General features: G+C 51.3%; 4 protein-coding genes across 4 annotated transcripts; all 4 read left to right on the top strand.

The window, feature by feature from the left end:
- Nucleotides 1-1,912: 1,912 nt before the first annotated feature.
- On the top strand, nt 1,913-3,724 carry BCR38DRAFT_483528 (uncharacterized protein; the record flags this gene model as incomplete). The annotated part of the gene is made up of 1 exon (XM_040863636.1): nt 1,913-3,724. One exon carries the CDS (start codon nt 1,913-1,915, stop codon nt 3,722-3,724), a length of 1,812 nt encoding a protein of 603 aa, XP_040716816.1.
- Nucleotides 3,725-7,167: 3,443 nt separating this feature from the next.
- BCR38DRAFT_456552 (eburicol 14a-demethylase) lies at nt 7,168-8,780 on the top strand (the record flags this gene model as incomplete). Its single annotated transcript, XM_040861929.1, has 2 exons — nt 7,168-7,578; nt 7,638-8,780. The coding sequence occupies 2 exons, from the start codon at nt 7,168-7,170 to the stop codon at nt 8,778-8,780; spliced, it is 1,554 nt and encodes a 517-aa protein (XP_040716817.1).
- Nucleotides 8,781-9,027: 247 nt separating this feature from the next.
- Nucleotides 9,028-11,000, top strand: BCR38DRAFT_428555 (uncharacterized protein). The gene has a single exon (XM_040859903.1). The coding sequence runs from the start codon at nt 9,402-9,404 to the stop codon at nt 10,524-10,526; it is 1,125 nt and encodes a 374-aa protein (XP_040716818.1). The 5' UTR covers nt 9,028-9,401; the 3' UTR covers nt 10,527-11,000.
- A 74-nt stretch (nt 11,001-11,074) lies between these two features.
- BCR38DRAFT_167568 (tRNA synthetases class I-domain-containing protein) lies at nt 11,075-15,083 on the top strand. Its single transcript, XM_040853824.1, has 3 exons — nt 11,075-11,366; nt 11,428-14,458; nt 14,505-15,083. Exons 2-3 carry the CDS (start codon nt 11,560-11,562, stop codon nt 14,909-14,911), a joined length of 3,306 nt encoding a protein of 1,101 aa, XP_040716819.1. The 5' UTR covers nt 11,075-11,366; nt 11,428-11,559; the 3' UTR covers nt 14,912-15,083.
- Nucleotides 15,084-16,973: the final 1,890 nt, after the last annotated feature.

Here is a 16,973-nt window from a genome sequence, read left to right on the forward strand (position 1 = left end):
GAAGCTCCTTTTGTCGAGCTTACCGTGCAATCATTGGCCCGATGAGGGCGATCCTGTCAAAAAAGATGAAGGGACGTCAGCGCCCTCGCAGCTTCAGATTGGTGGGCTGCGTCCTTCCTTCCTCTATCCGTTCTTAGGCTGGTTTCAGAATGAGCCGGGGAGGACAGGATGACGATCACCTCTGTCCCCACAGCCTAAAAACAAGACCGACCTTCCCGATGTTTCCGACTCTGCAGAAAGAGACTTGTTTGAGAACGACTCGGGAACTCCGGGGGTGGCCAGTTTCGTTGTCATGGAACGGCAGGTGACTCCCCCCACAAGTAGTTACCCTTGGAATACTTTCCAATCTACTCCAAAAGAGTCCATCTAATCCCACCAGCAACCGTCCTAAAGTACGATCGACGACGCCTTACCCGCCTCAGGCCGTCCATATTCCAACCCTTCGTCTTTTCACCCCCTCTCCGTTTGTCAGAATTCCTCACACGCTTTGCTCCTAGTCTCACCAGATGATAATTGGGTTTCTCTCTTCGAGGTCACAAATAGGACCGCTTTGCCCGTTCCCGAAGGAGGAATTCCCATAGTACAGGTGGATTGCAAAAAGTAACACCCCTACCTATCAATTTGATCACATCCCAAGTTGCCCACACACCCTAGCAAGCGCATGACAGGGGCCGAAGCAGATCCCCAGATCGACAGTTTTCGCTTCCCTTTTCGCTTCCAGATCCGGCGAGCATATCTAACCGTCGTGAGATGATTCTTGTCCATCCTCATTTTCTTTCTGGAATGCTGTTTTGCCTTCTGTGACATCATCGAGCTGGGCCCTTATTGATGCTACCGTCCTATTCATGCCGTCCTCGTCATCTTCTTCCCCACCAGGGAACTTGAAGGTTCATTAACATCTCGAGGGGTCTTTTCGACCAAATGGCTCTCCTTGTGCAATATTGAAGGAAGAAAACAGGAGATATCTGACACTCCAACGCCAGCGCAAACATTAGGCTGGGTTGGTCTCCAAAGCTCCTCTGGAAGTTGGTTTGATATCGACGACACCTTCACTTCGTATCGTTCCCAAGGATTCGTTGGCCTTTCCTCGTCTGGTTCGGTGTCTAGAACATTGAACAACCCGCACTTATACGGAACTTAACCAGAAATTTCCAACTTCGTCTCGTTTGACAGACCACTTCCTGTCCCACGCTGACCTCCAATCTTTCGACCCTGGGCTTCGGTCTGTTTCTGGTTCTTTTCACTTTCACTGCCAGGAGACACCCCGAACTGAGCTCATTCCACCGTCCCCATTCGCCATAACCAAAACCGCGAGATCGTCTTGACTAAGTATTTGCGATCGTCATCTCAGCCAACTCGCTGCACCCCTGGGACTCTCCACAATTATCCAACGTTGACTTCTGGGTTCATGACAGCTCGCTGCCAAAAAAGGGACTGCTGCTTTTAAGGATCTTCCCTCTCCTTGCGGACCCGTCGCTAACCTCAACCGGCCAAGATTTTCTACACTACGCGCGATACAAGTACGGCGTTCCATAATCCGGCGACTACCCTGCGTTCTCTCACTTATGTAGCTCGACCGGTTGCGCATCGGCAGTGAGGCGAACAGCCGCTCTCTCCTCGTGTACCCTGATGGAAACCTGAGAGTGTGTCATCAAGTGTCGAAACTAGCATCTTCATATTCCTCCCATTTCGGGTTTCCTGTTATTCAGATTTGGTTCCCGCACTCGTTAAATCGTGCCCGCGGATCAACCAACAACACATCGTCACTCCCTGAAACAAGCCCGGACAGCACCGCGGTATCATCCTTCTCTTCAATCTGGCCGGACATTTCTACGTTTACTTGATTTTATACATTTATGACTCCACGGAGATGCCTCCTACTTTGGAATTTCCTAATAACAAACGCGCCAAGATGATTGTCTCGCCACCCCGACTCAATCTGCGCAGAGCCGCATCGTATCAAGGCTCTCAATCTCACGACAAAATACCGCTTTCGGCAACATCGTCATGCTTCGATTTCAACCATCTCCTCTTTTCACCTCCTCCCTCTCCGGGCTTGCCCGCTCTGGTACCCCGGCCCAGAAAATCCCCAACCTTGAAACCACGGCCAAGCCGGGTGGTTCGACTCGTTACTTATGCTGCTGGCCTGTTGATTTTCCTTTATCTTGCAAGAAGCATTGTGAGGAAGTCTGTCGACGTGCCTATGATTGAGTGGGCTTTGACCGCGGGGGAAGAGTATGAGATGGTGGGACAATACGACCTACCAGAATTTCCAACGCCGATTGCCATAACGGATCGCCGTGGCAGATCGAAGTGGACGATTTCTATTCCCCCAACGTATGACTTCCCCTTGACGGTGAAGGAGTATTCCGAGATCTGCGCCAAATGCCAAGAGGTAGCAGCACACGTCAGAGAACTCGACAGCCGCAGCTACCCCTCCCAGAAGGCCCAGTTCGATTATTACTACGAAGACCCCTACTTTCTGGATGTGAAAGAGGCCGAGAAGCGTGGCCTGCTTCCAGGTATCGAGAACAAGTCCTGGCAAGTGACGGCCAAGGCCCAGGACGGCCACGTTGTTGGAGAGAATAAGGACGGGCTGGTGCAGCAAGGCAGCTGCAAGACTTCTCTAACCTTTGTACTTGAATCACCCGATGCTGGAATTGGCCCAACCTTGATGATGCTGTGGATGGCATACGGTTTGGCCCAAAAGGAGAAGCGTGCCTTCTTCATCGACGACTCACGTTGGGCGTATGGGGAGTACACCGACATCTTTCAGGCGCCTCCTGCACAGGGGTGCAGTCCTCCTCCTCGGCACGAGATGCTGCCATGTCCCCATCATGCTCGGCACTTGGTTGTATCCGTGGCGACAGCACGCGATACATTCGGCAACAGCTTTACCTCTGAGTACGAGCATCACAGGAAGAGCGACGTTGACAGGGAGCGACCGATGTATGACCTGGCCCGTGTCGGTCATGAGGCTCTGTTCCATCTCAACGACAACGATCACACGTACGTCCAGGGTCGTATTCAAGAATTGAAGGCCAAAGTCAGGGTTCCCGCAGGAAACAACGACGGCACCATAATCGGGGTCCATGTTCGACATGGGGATCTCCACCCCTATGACTATCAGTATAGCAGTGCTTACCTCCCGAATAACCTCTACGCGGACAAGTTGCGGGAGATACTGGAAGATTATCATAACACCAGTAACCCCGACGGAGGTGAAGATGTTGTGGCGAAACAGCGTTCGTTGACAGTTCTCGCCTCTGACGACCCAGACGTGTACGAGTCGGAAGAATTTGCCGGATCACTTCGTGCCCAAGAGTTGATCAAGCTTGCGAGTGTGGCGGCAATAAAGCAAGTGAACCCGGACAAACATGTCATGCATAAGTTCGTCGACGAAACATTTGGCTGGGAGGGTGGTTTTTTCGCCAGCATGTTCTGGAATCTTGGCCGGTCAACTCTCAACACTGCCAACGCCGCAGACATGCCAGCTACAGCACTGGGCCCGCCAGCTGAGACAATCCGCCTTCGCAATCTTATTGGGCGCGCGTACATGATGGACTTGGCAGTGCTCGGCCAGGGAAGCGACGTGGTGATCTGCACTGTCAGCGCAATGGGTTGTCGTCTGATGGCGGTGATCATGGGCTGGGAGAAGGCTATTGAATCCGAAAAATGGGTCAACATTGATGGGAACTATCACTGGACCGGCATATCTCTTTGATTCTTCTTATGGGGGACGACGTCAGTTCGAAGCATGGTTCAAGGCGCAGAAAAACAAGGGAAGACCAAAAAGGCACTGCATTAAGCGTCTGGTCAAGGCGTTCAGGGGAAGGGGATGTTTGATATTTTTTGGACCCAAGATACCATACTCACATCCACGGCGTAACAGGGACTTTGCATTGAGTAGGCTCCCATTTGGGAGGTAAGAATCTACATCACAAGCCGGTTTGGCTCACAATACATTTCATTATTTCATCGTAGTTCATTCCCCACCGCTTCCCGCGTATCCAAAGTAATATGGACCTTGCTGAGTTCGAATATAGCTGCACCTTAATGCGGGAAAGGTGAAGACTGACAACTAGGAGACTTATATGTCTGGTATTGATCATGAAAAGGCGTCACCACTCGAAGTTCGGATGAGATAGAATCCCGCGATCAAACGTGGTAGAGTACTCTCTAGTTACTTAATCTGGATTGGAAAGGATGTCTACAGTACCTCGACGCCCATGGAACGCACTCGATTGGCACACGAGCTTGATCATTACTTTCTTGGGCATCTTTGCGGTCTCGCGTAGATGGCAGGCACCAATCTCTGAGCTCTCTAGATGCACATGGACGAAATCGGTAATGAATAATACCACAGTCGGGTACATCTTGAGTATTTACAAATGACGAATGGACAGTAGGAAATAGGGGATTGTTTCGCCAAACGTCCTACTGAGAAGTTTGTGTGGCAAAGAACGGTGTAGTGAAAATGAGCTGGTAACAATGGTTTTATTACGAAGAGTGCCGATAAAGCGGTCCGTTGCTTATCCTTGTCATTCCAACTTTTAGTCACCCTCAGCACAGTATTGCAAGGGTTGCGCAGAGTATTTGTGTCTACTACTTCGAAGCAAGCAAGTCTTCCCCAAGTCCTGACCATATATCGTGTATGGGTACCACGCGGCCGAAGCCCATGGCAATGGTATATGTACGTTCGAATCATGCAGATGATGCTGCCATCTTATTACTTTGACCTATACAACGAGCGCGTGTCCCTGTGGGCGTTGAGTTGGACTTCAGACCGTAGATTGGGACGTATGCTGGGGCTGCGAACTTCGGCCATGGCTGATTCCAGCTTTGAAACGATCACACTCTCTTCCTGCATCTGCCTGGAGAATTGCCGGTCCGCATTAGTAACCGCCGTCCACAACCGAACATGAATACAGCGGTGCGTCATGGGGCACCCATACGATTCTGCTATACACGAAATGAGAGGGCAAAGAAAGACACTGAATGATATCTTGTTCCCGTCGTGCTTTTTCAACATGCCCATGACGGGGCTAGGGAGTCTGGATGGGATGAAGGTTGTCCGCAATTTCCCGCCAACTCTCTGTGCTATTCAATGATTCCTCGAGTACTAATATCCCAGCCCATTGCTTCACATATCTCGTGCGATTATCGCCAACAAGGCAAGTTTATCGTTGACCAGTTGTTGCCACTACGCTGCTCGGAATATTGTACTTTCCTATCGACGCCAAACCATCCAGCTCGATGACACGTGGGAGCCGGAACACTACCCTAACGTACTTCCACGGTGTCAACGCATAAGCTTTTGTGAAGGATACAGCCGATCCCTTTACTAGCCACAACTGGCTTTACTATCCTATCCGATAAAGGAGGCCCTCCTCGAGATCCATCTGACTTGCGAAACAACTCACCTAAGATCATCGCAGATGGCGTTTATAATCCCGGACATGATAAGGGGGGCGAAGTCATTGACGAGATCACCATTTCCTCTCTAAGAGCAAACCTGCATGGAGCTTGTCTGAGTCCTTCGTCACTCATTACTTGGCCTTTGCTAACTTGCAGTAGTTGTATGGTGGTTTAGTAATCCGAATACGAGAAATGATATATACTCCCCCTTTGGCATGCACTCGGTCAATACAACGTAATACCCAACGACACCAGCAAGGTACAAAAGACCTTTGTAAGCCGTCGTGTGTCTGCCCTTCGCCGCATGACTATTGTGCAATAAAGGACTCCTCCCGAATACTGAAGAAAGCGCTTTACGATAAATAAAGAACTCCAGAAGATAAAAGAAAGTATCGAACTCGGCCTTAAGAAAGGAAAATTGGATTTCTACTGAAGAAATCTAGCTAACGATGAACATACACCTGTAAACAACGGCCTAGTTTCGCTCTAGATAGATTTGGATACCATATCCTTACACATACTTCTATACACACTGCCACAATACACAACCATAACGTTCTCCACTCTATTACTCTTCTGCTTAGCGAATCCACAAATATCCGCTGTATACTCGTAACCTTCTAACAATAACCACAGGGCATCGCTGCGAATACGTGGTTGTTGCTGTTGTTCTTGTTGCCTTATTGTGAATGGCAACTTCTTCGCAACCAGCCAAACCCCCTCGTGGCTTATTATGGGCGAACTTCCTGTAAGTCCAGTCACGATGATAAAGATCGCGCATGCACAACGGCTGGCTTGTCCATGTTCTGGTATATTTGCCTCTGCCCAGGCCAAATAAGAAGTAGGTAGATGGCACCGTACTCACTCAAACTGAGACAATCAGCAGGTGTAGGAAGGAAAAGAAAAGGGGCATCTCTTTTCAAAATGCTCGGCTATCTCGATGATCCATGACCGAAACCGGAAACGCACACGTGTGATGCTTGTCGTTTAGCCGTCCATGGTAGCTGCAATTAGCTACTCAGGTACACATTTACTATGCATTCGGCGTCGTAAAATGATATCATCGCATATGTATCACCATTAGAAGCCAGCTGTGAGTTGGTACAGCAATGAGCAATCTTCCACCGACTGAGGTTGGGCGGTGCTGCTGCAGTATACTTACCAACATTGGTACATGTGGTTTGAAATGCAAGCTCTGTGATTGGTTCGCTGGCGTTTCCTGCCTGTCGTACTCGGGTCGAGCTTGGCCGTACTGTTCGACTTCTGGCGGCGCTACTTGGCCTGTTCTTTAGCTCACCTTGTAATTTTCTGTCCAATGGTTTCTCCGGTGAAGTCATTAGATAAAATGAGTAAAGTCGAACGAGAAGGCAGCATGTCATGCGAATTGGGCGACGAAACGTTCGACGATGGTTCCTTGAAAGTGGGGGCACTGTGAGGTACGTACCAAACCCGAATACGAAGTACCTGCGTACCCTCTAGTAACGGCGCGTCGGCCCTGGCGCTAGCACGAGCATGGGTATCGCATTGGTCAATCAGAACCAGAACTATCCAAAATCGTCCACCCATCAAACCACCAATCCATCGACAAATTTCCAATGCCCGTTGTTGTCATACCGCTCCTCTCACCACCATCCATATTAAAGCTCCCTCGACCCCCCTCCTTCTCTCGAGGGTCCCGACGCTGGACGATCGACAGCGCGTAACGACTTCTCAAAGCCTATTGTCACTATGGGTTTATTCGAGGACGCCATGGGACTTCTGTCCCAGCAGACCACCGTTACGCAGGTGGTCATCGTCGTCGGCTTCCTGCTCCTGTTGTCAGTTTTTGCCCATGTCGCCAAACAGATCTTGTTCAAGAATCCCAACGAGCCGCCCGTGGTCTTCTCCTGGTTCCCCTTCTTCGGAAGCACCGTTATCTACGGCATGGACCCGCCCGCTTTCTTCCACGCCAACAGAGCAAAGTACGGCGATATCTTCACCTTTATCCTCCTTGGCAAGAAGACCACCGTCTATGTCGGACCCAAGGGCAACGATTTCATCTTGAACGGCAAGATCAAGGACGTCAACGCTGAGGAGATCTACTCCGTCTTGACCACGCCCGTCTTCGGCAAGGATGTTGTCTACGATTGCCCCAACTCCAAACTCATGGAACAGAAGAAGGTTAGTCTCGCGTCCCCGTGAATCTCGGGCGGGAATGGAACTGACGCGTAGCCCACTAGTTCATGAAGGTCGCCCTCACCACGCAAGCTTTCCAGTCGTACGTACCCATCATCGCCGACGAAGTTTCCTCGTACTTCAAGAAGAACCCCCTTTTCAAGAGCCAATCCGGCATCGTCAATATTGGGCCCATCATGGCCCAACTCACCATCTTCACCGCGTCACACTCATTGCAGGGAAAGGAGGTCCGGAATAAGTTCGACGAGTCCTTGGCCGATTTGTATCACGACCTCGACATGGGCTTCAGCGCAGTCAACTTCGTGCTGCACTGGGCCCCGCTCCCGTGGAACAACAAGCGTGATCATGCTCAAAGAACCATTGCCAAGATCTATATGGATACAATCAAGGAGCGCCGAGCCGCTGGCCAGACCAACTCGCAGGATATGATGTGGCATTTGATGAACTCGACGTACAAGAATGGCACGCCAGTCCCTGACCACGAGGTCGCGCACATGATGATTGCTCTGCTGATGGCCGGTCAACACTCATCGTCTTCTACAAGCTCATGGATCATGCTCTATCTCGCGGCGCGACCAGACATCATGGAGGAACTGTACCGTGAACAGGTTGAGGCCCTCGGCGCTGATCTCCCACCGCTCACCTATGAGGATCTTGCAAAACTGCCCCTGAACCAGGCCGTCATCAAAGAGACCCTTAGACTCAACGCCCCGATCCATTCCATCATGCGCAAGGTGAAGCAGCCTATGCCCGTGCCGGGTACCAAATACGTCGTGCCGGCGAACCAAACGCTCCTCGCCGCAGCGGGTGTTTCGGCATCGGATCCGCAGTACTTTCCCGAGCCAGATCTCTGGGAACCGCACCGATGGGACAAAGAATCGCCGATCGCACCTAGAATCCCGCGCAGCGACCCTGAGAAGGATGAGACGATTGACTATGGCTACGGTCTGGTCAGCAAGGGATCCATGTCGCCATATCTTCCCTTTGGTGCGGGTAGGCATCGCTGCATCGGCGAGCATTTCGCCAACGCACAGTTGCAGACCATCACGGCCATGATTGTGCGCATGTTCAAGTTCCGAAACCCCGATGGCAGCAACAAAGTCATCGGTACAGATTATGTTTCGCTGTTTTCGCGACCGCTGGAGCCTGCCAACGTCTACTGGGAGAAGCGAGAGAAGATTGCGTAGATGTCGTGGCAAGGGAACCGTCATGTATATAGAGATATTGATCAGGCCACAGCCGTATGCGTCTACCATCGGGGTCGCGACGGGCCTGTGGAGATGAAGGATAGAGAGATGAGTCGAAATCAGAACATAATCATAATAATACACCTAGCACTAAACAATACCCAGTCGAAGCTTAGACATGGATCGTGGATCTGACATGCTTGACACAGGGCGGACCTGAGGCTTAGGCCCCCTCCCCCCTGTTAGAAACGTCTGATTGCAGCCGGCCCTAACGAAGACCTCGGCGTTTTGACATGCATGGGTGACGCAGGTGACTGATTAGCATCTTCACTTCGACCCCGAACGACCATAAGCACTTAGTCCTAGTGAAGAGCCTCCCGTCTGCATGGATGAATCTCAGATCATCTGACGATTTGACGATCCAGTTTCAATCGGCCAACTGGAAGTCTTGGTCGGAGCGCTGAAAGCAAAGTCCACATTACAACATTCAACGCATCCAGATCATCTCAACTTGTCAATTCGAATCCAGCTACTCCTTCAGATGGGAAGTGCAATTATATTTATGTAGAACACGGCGATAGCTTTTGGTTTCATATATTCATCCTCGACGAATCAAACAAGATGGCAACCCCGGCCGGTCCGCTGGTCCGACTCTGGGGAATCCCTACGTCGCAACTCCCGTCCTCCACCGCGACTGCGGACGAGCTGGCCCCCTTCCTCACAGCTATCCTCCAGGAGGCGGTTCCTTTTATTGATAGTGCGGCACCCAAGTCTTCGCCCGCAGAAGCACAGCGATCTAAGGTCTGGAAGCCCAAGGGCGTCAAGTCGAGCTCGGACTCGACGGCCAAGGTCGAGGTCTCGGAGCGTACCGTTCCCGCCGCGGAACTGGAAGCCGTCGCCACGCCGACGACAAAGGGCAAGGGGAAGTTAGCCCCCGAAATGTGGGCGTGCCGGCGGTCGGTGCACCAGGATGCCGCCGAGCGCGGGACGGCTTCGTGGGCCGAGTTCGAGCACAGCTTTCGGTTTGAGCACGCCAAGTCCGAGGACGCGTTTACGCCGAATGTGCTGGCAACGCATGAGGCCTTGGTGTGGGACTGCGGCGGTGTTTCCCCCTTTGATCTCGGGGGTGAGACGTGGGGAGAGTTCTCGTTGAAAGTCGAGGAGATGCGGCATAAGGTCGGCAGGCCGGTGCTCAAGGATCGGACATTCCCGGTGTTGCAGATGGTGGCGACTACTCAAGGGAAGCAAGAGTTCGTCGTGGTTAGCATTCCCGTGCCTGACTTTGGGACGGAGTCGGAGGCCAGCCGGCTAGCGAGGGAGAAAGGGGCTCAGGTCGCTAGGTATGTTAGTGTGGAACTCATACGGAAGATGGCGGACGGGAAGATTGAGTGGCTTATGGCTACGGCGAGTGATGCTGGTGGGGTGTTGCCTATGTGGGTGCAGAACAAAGCAATGCCTGGGGTGGTTTGGAAGGATGTACCGCTGTTCTTGAGGTGGATTGCGAAGGAAAGAGGGGATGGGGGTACTAGAAAGGAGTCTGGGGCTTCGAAGGGTAGTATAGTGCCGGAGGTTTCGACGGGAACGGCTAGGGATGCTGGGAATGGCGCTACGGCTGGTGCTTCTCAGACGGCCACGGCACCCGAGGGTTCAGGTCGCGATGTTGATTATTGGCATGGAGGGCATGCCGAGGCTGTCCTAGGCGATGGGGCGAAGCAGAATGGTGCAACCACAACTGCTGACCAGTAATAATGGACGCAATATGTTGATTGTATGCTGTGAAGGGAAGGTTGAATTCTGGGAGGAACAGGGGCTATAGGAATGCCACTTTCTTTACCTAAGCAGGCGGCAGAGTCGGAGCCTCTTGGTCGAGCTCATGGGCACATTGAGTTGCCACTTGAAGGTTGCCATTGTATAGTTTTCTGGGCAGTGATGCTCAAGGGTTATCATGGCTATTAGTGTCCGTCTCGGCTGGGAAGATACATATATATGACTCCGGAGAAAAGGAGTTGTAGTGCTAATAGAACACGTTAACATTGTGGGATGACAGATGACTACAGCCCCAGACCCTCAACAGAGTCTGACTCATTAAAGCTCGTGATGTTGCAACTAGGAGTTCTGGATGTCTTTTACTCATCTTGTGCTACCACCTTGTGGCGGGCTAGACAAAAAAGAGTCTTTTCATTGTATGCGTCGAGCCACACCTGGGAGAACAAACTCGCTTAATTCACATGCGGAGAGGGACTATTTGTGCAACAGCTTTCGCCAGAGAGACCTCGAGCTCTTACTGGCAGTGTCCCAAATCTACTCATCGGACTGACTCATCTAATCAGAGGAATGTAGATATATGGATAACTAACTATTCATAATCCAGCAACTTCCGGGAATAGGGCCATAACTGAATTAGACAGACATCAATCTTAATTTCTATCTTTGAGCAAAAGAAATCAGTTCTCCAGGTAGACCATTTTTGCTCAACCTTCAAGTACGGGGCTGAGCTGGCCTCCCAGGAGCGTTATTGTCGACTGTGCAAAGCGGCTCGGGCGGCGGCGCCTTTTCCCCTCCGATCCCCGCCTGCCCCTCGTTTTGGTGAGTCAATGAGTGAATCGAAATTTGGTGCGGGCGGCTTACCAGCGCATATGTAACCAAGCCTACGACCAATGACTCGCAACCTCTCCCACAATTCTATCGCAACACCGTCAAATTGTCTAAACAACTTCTCCGTGCACTCTGTGTGCGCAGGTCGCCTTTCAGATTAAGCCTCCACGTCTCACGCGCTACAATGGCTACAAACAGTGCCCGTGGCAACCCCATTGGCGCCCCCGAGGGCCCAAGCAAGGTCGGCGAAGGCACGCCACCCCCGGTTTCCACCGAAGTCAAGGGCGCCGTGAAAGTTGCTGGCCAGGCGGATGGTCCCGGTGTACATAGCGCCGGCCAGGATTCAACCACGGCACCAGCCGAGACCAAGGTCAAGACGGAGAAGGAGCTAGAGAGGGAGAGGAAGAAAGCTGAGAAGAACGCAAAGTTCCTCGAGAAGCAGAAGGCCAAGCAAGACGCAGCGCAAGCAGCCTCGGCAGCCGCTGCTAGCAAGCCCAAGAAGGTCAAGCCGCAGAAGGTTGAGGAGGACCCCCTGCCCGAATACGTCGAAGACACCCCGCACGGCGAGAAGAAGCGACTCAAGCCCCTCGACGATCCCCAGTTCAAGGCATACAACCCCATCGCCGTCGAATCGGCTTGGTACGAGTGGTGGGAGAAGGAGGGTTTCTTCAAGCCTCAGTTCAAAGCGGACGGCTCCGTCAAGGATGAGGGCTCCTTCGTAATCGTTATTCCTCCACCAAACGTGACAGGAGCCCTACACATGGGCCACGCCCTTGGCAACTCCCTGCAAGATGTCATGAGCAGGTGGAATCGCATGCACGGAAAGACCACACTGTGGCTGCCGGGCTGTGATCACGCCGGTATCTCCACACAGAGCGTTGTCGAGAACATGTTATGGAGAAAGCAAGGCAAGACGAGGCATGACCTGGGCCGGAAGAAGTTTATCGACACCGTCTGGGAGTGGAAGGAAGACTATCACAAGCGCATCAACAACGCCCAAAGGAAAATGGGAGGTTCCACCGACTGGAGCCGAGAGGCATTCACCATGGATGCCAATCTATCAGCAGCCGTCACTGAGACGTTTGTCAAGCTCCACGAAGAAGGCGTCATTTACAGAGCGAACCGCCTGGTCAACTGGTGTACCCAGCTGAACACAGCTCTGTCCAACCTCGAGGTCGTGAACAAGGAGCTGACCGGGCGCACTTTGATCGATGTTCCCGGCTATGACAAGAAGGTTGAATTTGGTATCATTGTGCATTTCAAGTACCAAATCGAAGGCTCCGACGAGACCATCGAGGTCGCCACTACCCGTCCTGAAACCATGATTGGAGATACTGGTATTGCGGTTCACCCCGAAGACGAGCGCTACAAACACCTCGTTGGCAAGAATGCCGTCCACCCCTTTATTGAGGGCCGGGTCATGCCTATCGTTGCGGACGATTACGTCGACAAAGAGTTCGGTACTGGAGCTGTCAAGATCACCCCGGCGCACGACCCCAACGATTTTGCGCTCGGTCAAAGACACAACCTCAAGTTCATCAACATCCTGACAGATGATGGTTTCATGAATGAGAATGCTGGTCCGTACAAGGGACAGAAGCGTTTCGATGTCCGCTACACCATTCAAGACGACCTGAAGAAAGCTGGGCTCTATGTGGAGAAGAAGGACAACCCCATGAAGGTGCCCCTGTGCGAAAAGTCAAAGGATGTCATTGAACCGCTCATGAAGCCACAATGGTGGATGAAGATGAAAGATATGGCCAAGGATGCCCTTGAGGTTGTCAAGGAGGGCAAGATCAAGATCAAACCGGAAACGGCCGAGAAGAGCTACTATAGGTGGATGGAGGACGTCCACGATTGGTGTCTATCCAGACAACTCTGGTGGGGACACCAATGTCCCGTTTACTTTGCCAAGATTGAGGGCGAGGTCTGTAATCCAGCCGAAAACACGCTATGGTTTTCTGGTCGAACCGAAGAAGAAGCTCAGGCCAAGGCAGAAAAGGCTCTGCCGGGCAAGAAATTCACCCTCGAGAGAGACGAAGATGTGCTTGACACATGGTTCTCGTCAGGATTGTGGCCTTTTTCTACGCTGGGCTGGCCTAATCAGACCACCGATCTCGAGAGATTATACCCTACCTCGGTCCTAGAAACGGGATGGGACATTCTCTTCTTCTGGATTGCCAGGATGATCATGTTCGGTATCAAATTGGTTGGGGAGATTCCTTTCAAGGAGGTTTACTGCCATTCCTTGGTCCGAGACTCAGAGGGTCGCAAGATGTCCAAATCCCTGGGCAACGTCATTGACCCCCTTGATGTCATTAGTGGCATTTCTTTGGAGAAGCTTCACGAAAAGCTGGCTTTGGGGAACTTGCACCCCGATGAGGTCGAGAAAGCCAAGAAATACCAAAAGACGGCCTTCCCAGATGGTATCCCGCAATGCGGAGCTGATGCCCTACGGTTCTGCATGGTCAACTACACCACAGGCGGTGGTGATGTCAACTTTGATATCAAGGTTATGCACGGTTACAGAAAGTTCTGTAACAAGATCTACCAAGCCACCAAGTTTGTCCTGGGCAAGCTGGAGAAGGACTTTGTCCCCCAGAAGACTAGTAAGCTGACTGGGACAGAGTCGCTTGCAGAACAGTGGATTCTGCACAAGATGAATGCCGCGACCAAGGAGATCAACGAGGCCATTCCTGAGCGGGAGTTCTTCAAGGCTACCACTGCGCTCTACACGTATTGGTATAATCAACTCTGCGATGTATTCATTGAGAACTCAAAAGCACTTATCCAGGATGGTGCAGAGGATGAGAAGCTCTCGGCCGTAAACACTTTATACACTGCGCTTGAACATGCGCTGAAACTGATCCACCCCTTCATGCCGTTCTTAACCGAAGAGCTATGGCAACGACTTCCTCGTCGTCCGGATGACGACACGCCTTCCATCATGCTCGCCAAGTACCCGGTTTACGATCCCGAGTTGGACAATCCGGCCGCTGAGGCAGCTTATGAGATGGTCATGGGATGCTCAAAGGGTGTCCGATCAATGATGGCCGAATATGCGCTCAAGGATGAGGCCAAGGGTAAGCATTGCCACTTCCTCAGGACGCCAATACTAATGTGCCACAGCATACGTGCAAACCTACGACGAGACCGCACACAAGACTGCCATCGAGCAGGTTCAGTCCATCAAGTCGCTCAGCGGCAAAGGCATCACCAGCATTGGGGTGCTATCGGGGTCCGAAGCCCGACCGGCCGGCTGTGTCGCTTTCCCTGTGTCTAGCTCGGCGGCAGTTTTCTTGCTTGTCAAGGGCCGTGTCGATATTGACAGTGAGATCACCAAAGCGAGCAAGAAGCTCGAAAAGACGCAAGCAGCTATTAGCAAGCAACAGAAGCTCCTTGCCGACCCTGCATACCAAGCCAAGGCGAACGCCGTACTCCAGGAGGCCGATCGTAAGAAGCTTGGCGACTTGGAGTCAGAGGCAAAGGGCTTTGAGGGAACGATCGAGCAATTTGAAGCTTTGAAGCTCGAGTAGAGTATTCTTATTAAACACGAATTCGCCATGGCTAATAGAGCTGTTACTGACCATGGGGCACATGACGAGAAATGCATTCTGTCGACTGGACTTTTGATGTTGGAAGAGTCGATTTCATGTAATTTATGCAGAAACGCAGGAGAACCCAAAATTAGATCTCCGAGCCTCGGGTTTTCCACCTTGCCTTCGAAGGCCGATAAACGAATCAAGTCTACGTATGTGAACATGCAGGAGAAGTATCGACAAGCGATTACGTACCAGCGACCTCAACCCATTCATACAGCCCTATAATACAAACATCTGGTCTGACCATTATGCTTGTATCTTACATACACTTCTAGGGATGTCGTTTCAAAATATGGGTTTGATTATTCCGGCAAGTCCAGCTTATTCAGGTATGCCACATAGACACAGGTTATCCAATATTGCACCTTATAGGATTAGCTTCGTAAGGTGGACACACTGTTACACGCAAAGGTGGTCAAAGATTTGTGAGGTTGTAAAAGCATGACATTCTATCTAGTCCTATGGAGTACGAAGGTTGGACTTAGTCCCGAAGGGCTAAGTCACGTGGTAACCTTGGTGGTCTTGGCAAAGCCCACCAAAGTTGCCTAACATTTCAGAAGCATATCAATCTGCTTACTAAATACGAGCTACTTAGCAGCAACAATAAAGCCCGATACATTATAAGCTAATAGCTAACTTGACTTATAGGCGCCACTAGTGTTTAATAGACTATAGAGATCGGCCTACAGGACCGTATTAGACTTAAAGGGAAATATTCGTACTTTATTACATTTGCAAGAGGTTTCACCCCGATACAACTGATACCGAGAAGCAACGCCTACAAGCCGACCGTGAGATTTAGTGCTAGAAGAATGAAGATAAGCGTCAGCTTTAACACTAGAAGCACGGACTTCGTTACTAGAGAAGGAACAGCGCGAGCCTCAGAGCCGCCGTCACATACAAGACAGGCCTTAATAGCCACCCCAGAGCCGCTATCAAAATCAAGCTGAGCCCTAGAAGCCTGAAGATAAACAGCATCACCAACAACAGCGTACTTACCAGAAGTATCATTATATCTTCACATCACGCAACAGCTGTATAAGCTACGGTTAGCTAACTACTATTAACGCCAGAGTCCACAACAATATAGTGAAGAGCCGGGAGACCATCAGCTCCAAGTGGCTAAGCGTGAAATTGAACAACTACGCCAGCAGGTAGCCACTCTACAAGTTAAAGTGAGGTCACTTCGATCAACAAGCCCGACGCCCCCATATATAACACCGCTGACCTTATCAACCACGTCACCGCCGCAGTTAGCTCCAACAAGTCCGCTGCCGTCGTCAACTACACCAGAGAAACAGTTAGGAATAGCTTCATGTTCAGAGTCAAGCCCACAGCCGCCGCCACCGCCGCGCCAGACTTCCTCAACGCCCCAGTTGGCGCCTAGTCACATCAGACAAGCCATTACGAAAAGCCTCAAGCTCACAATCGAGCCAGCGAGCCCCCAAGCCGCGTAACCAAACCACTTCCTGTCGAATATCACGTGTGTCCAATCGAGTAGTCAGAAGTGCGTAAGATTGTATATGAATGAGGTGTATTGTTCTGTCTTCTGTTCTCGCGAACTCCCGTTGCTCTGCATTTTATAGATTCTTTAGAAAATGTCGGAGGTACATTGTTCAGGTGTCTGACCCCTAAGTGGACCGTAACTATGGAGTTACTTTCGGGAAGAGGGGTTCATTTCGCCGTCTGAACTTTAAGTGACACTAGTCTTCTCTAGTACCATATTATTTCTGAACCTAGGAACCAGGTGCCCTATCTGACACTTCCGCCCGCCAAGATACACCGACTCGACCCAAGCCAAGCCACTACCGCTGCTATCAAGAATCCTTCGAGTTAAGAAATCAACTATTTGATCACTTTCGATCAAGTAGCACCCACTGCCGCAGTCGAACTACAACATCAAGTGCCCGCAGCCGCCGGCCGTCAAGATCCCTTCGACCTCGTTCCCTTTCATCGAGCCCACCGCCGTCGCCTTCCGATCATATAATTACCTACA

Source organism: Pseudomassariella vexata (assembly GCF_002105095.1).
Source record: "Pseudomassariella vexata strain CBS 129021 chromosome Unknown BCR38scaffold_5, whole genome shotgun sequence".
Classification (NCBI taxonomy): domain Eukaryota; kingdom Fungi; phylum Ascomycota; class Sordariomycetes; order Amphisphaeriales; family Pseudomassariaceae; genus Pseudomassariella; species Pseudomassariella vexata.

Coding starts and splice junctions, on each gene's coding strand:
- BCR38DRAFT_428555 (XM_040859903.1), top strand. CDS start 9,402: ATGGCAACCCCGGCCGGTCCGCTGGTCCGACTCTGGGGAATCCCTACG.
- BCR38DRAFT_167568 (XM_040853824.1), top strand. CDS start 11,560: ATGGCTACAAACAGTGCCCGTGGCAACCCCATTGGCGCCCCCGAGGGC. Junction 14,459..14,504: donor GCTCAAGGATGAGGCCAAGG/GTAAGCATTGCC, acceptor AATGTGCCACAG/CATACGTGCAAACCTACGAC.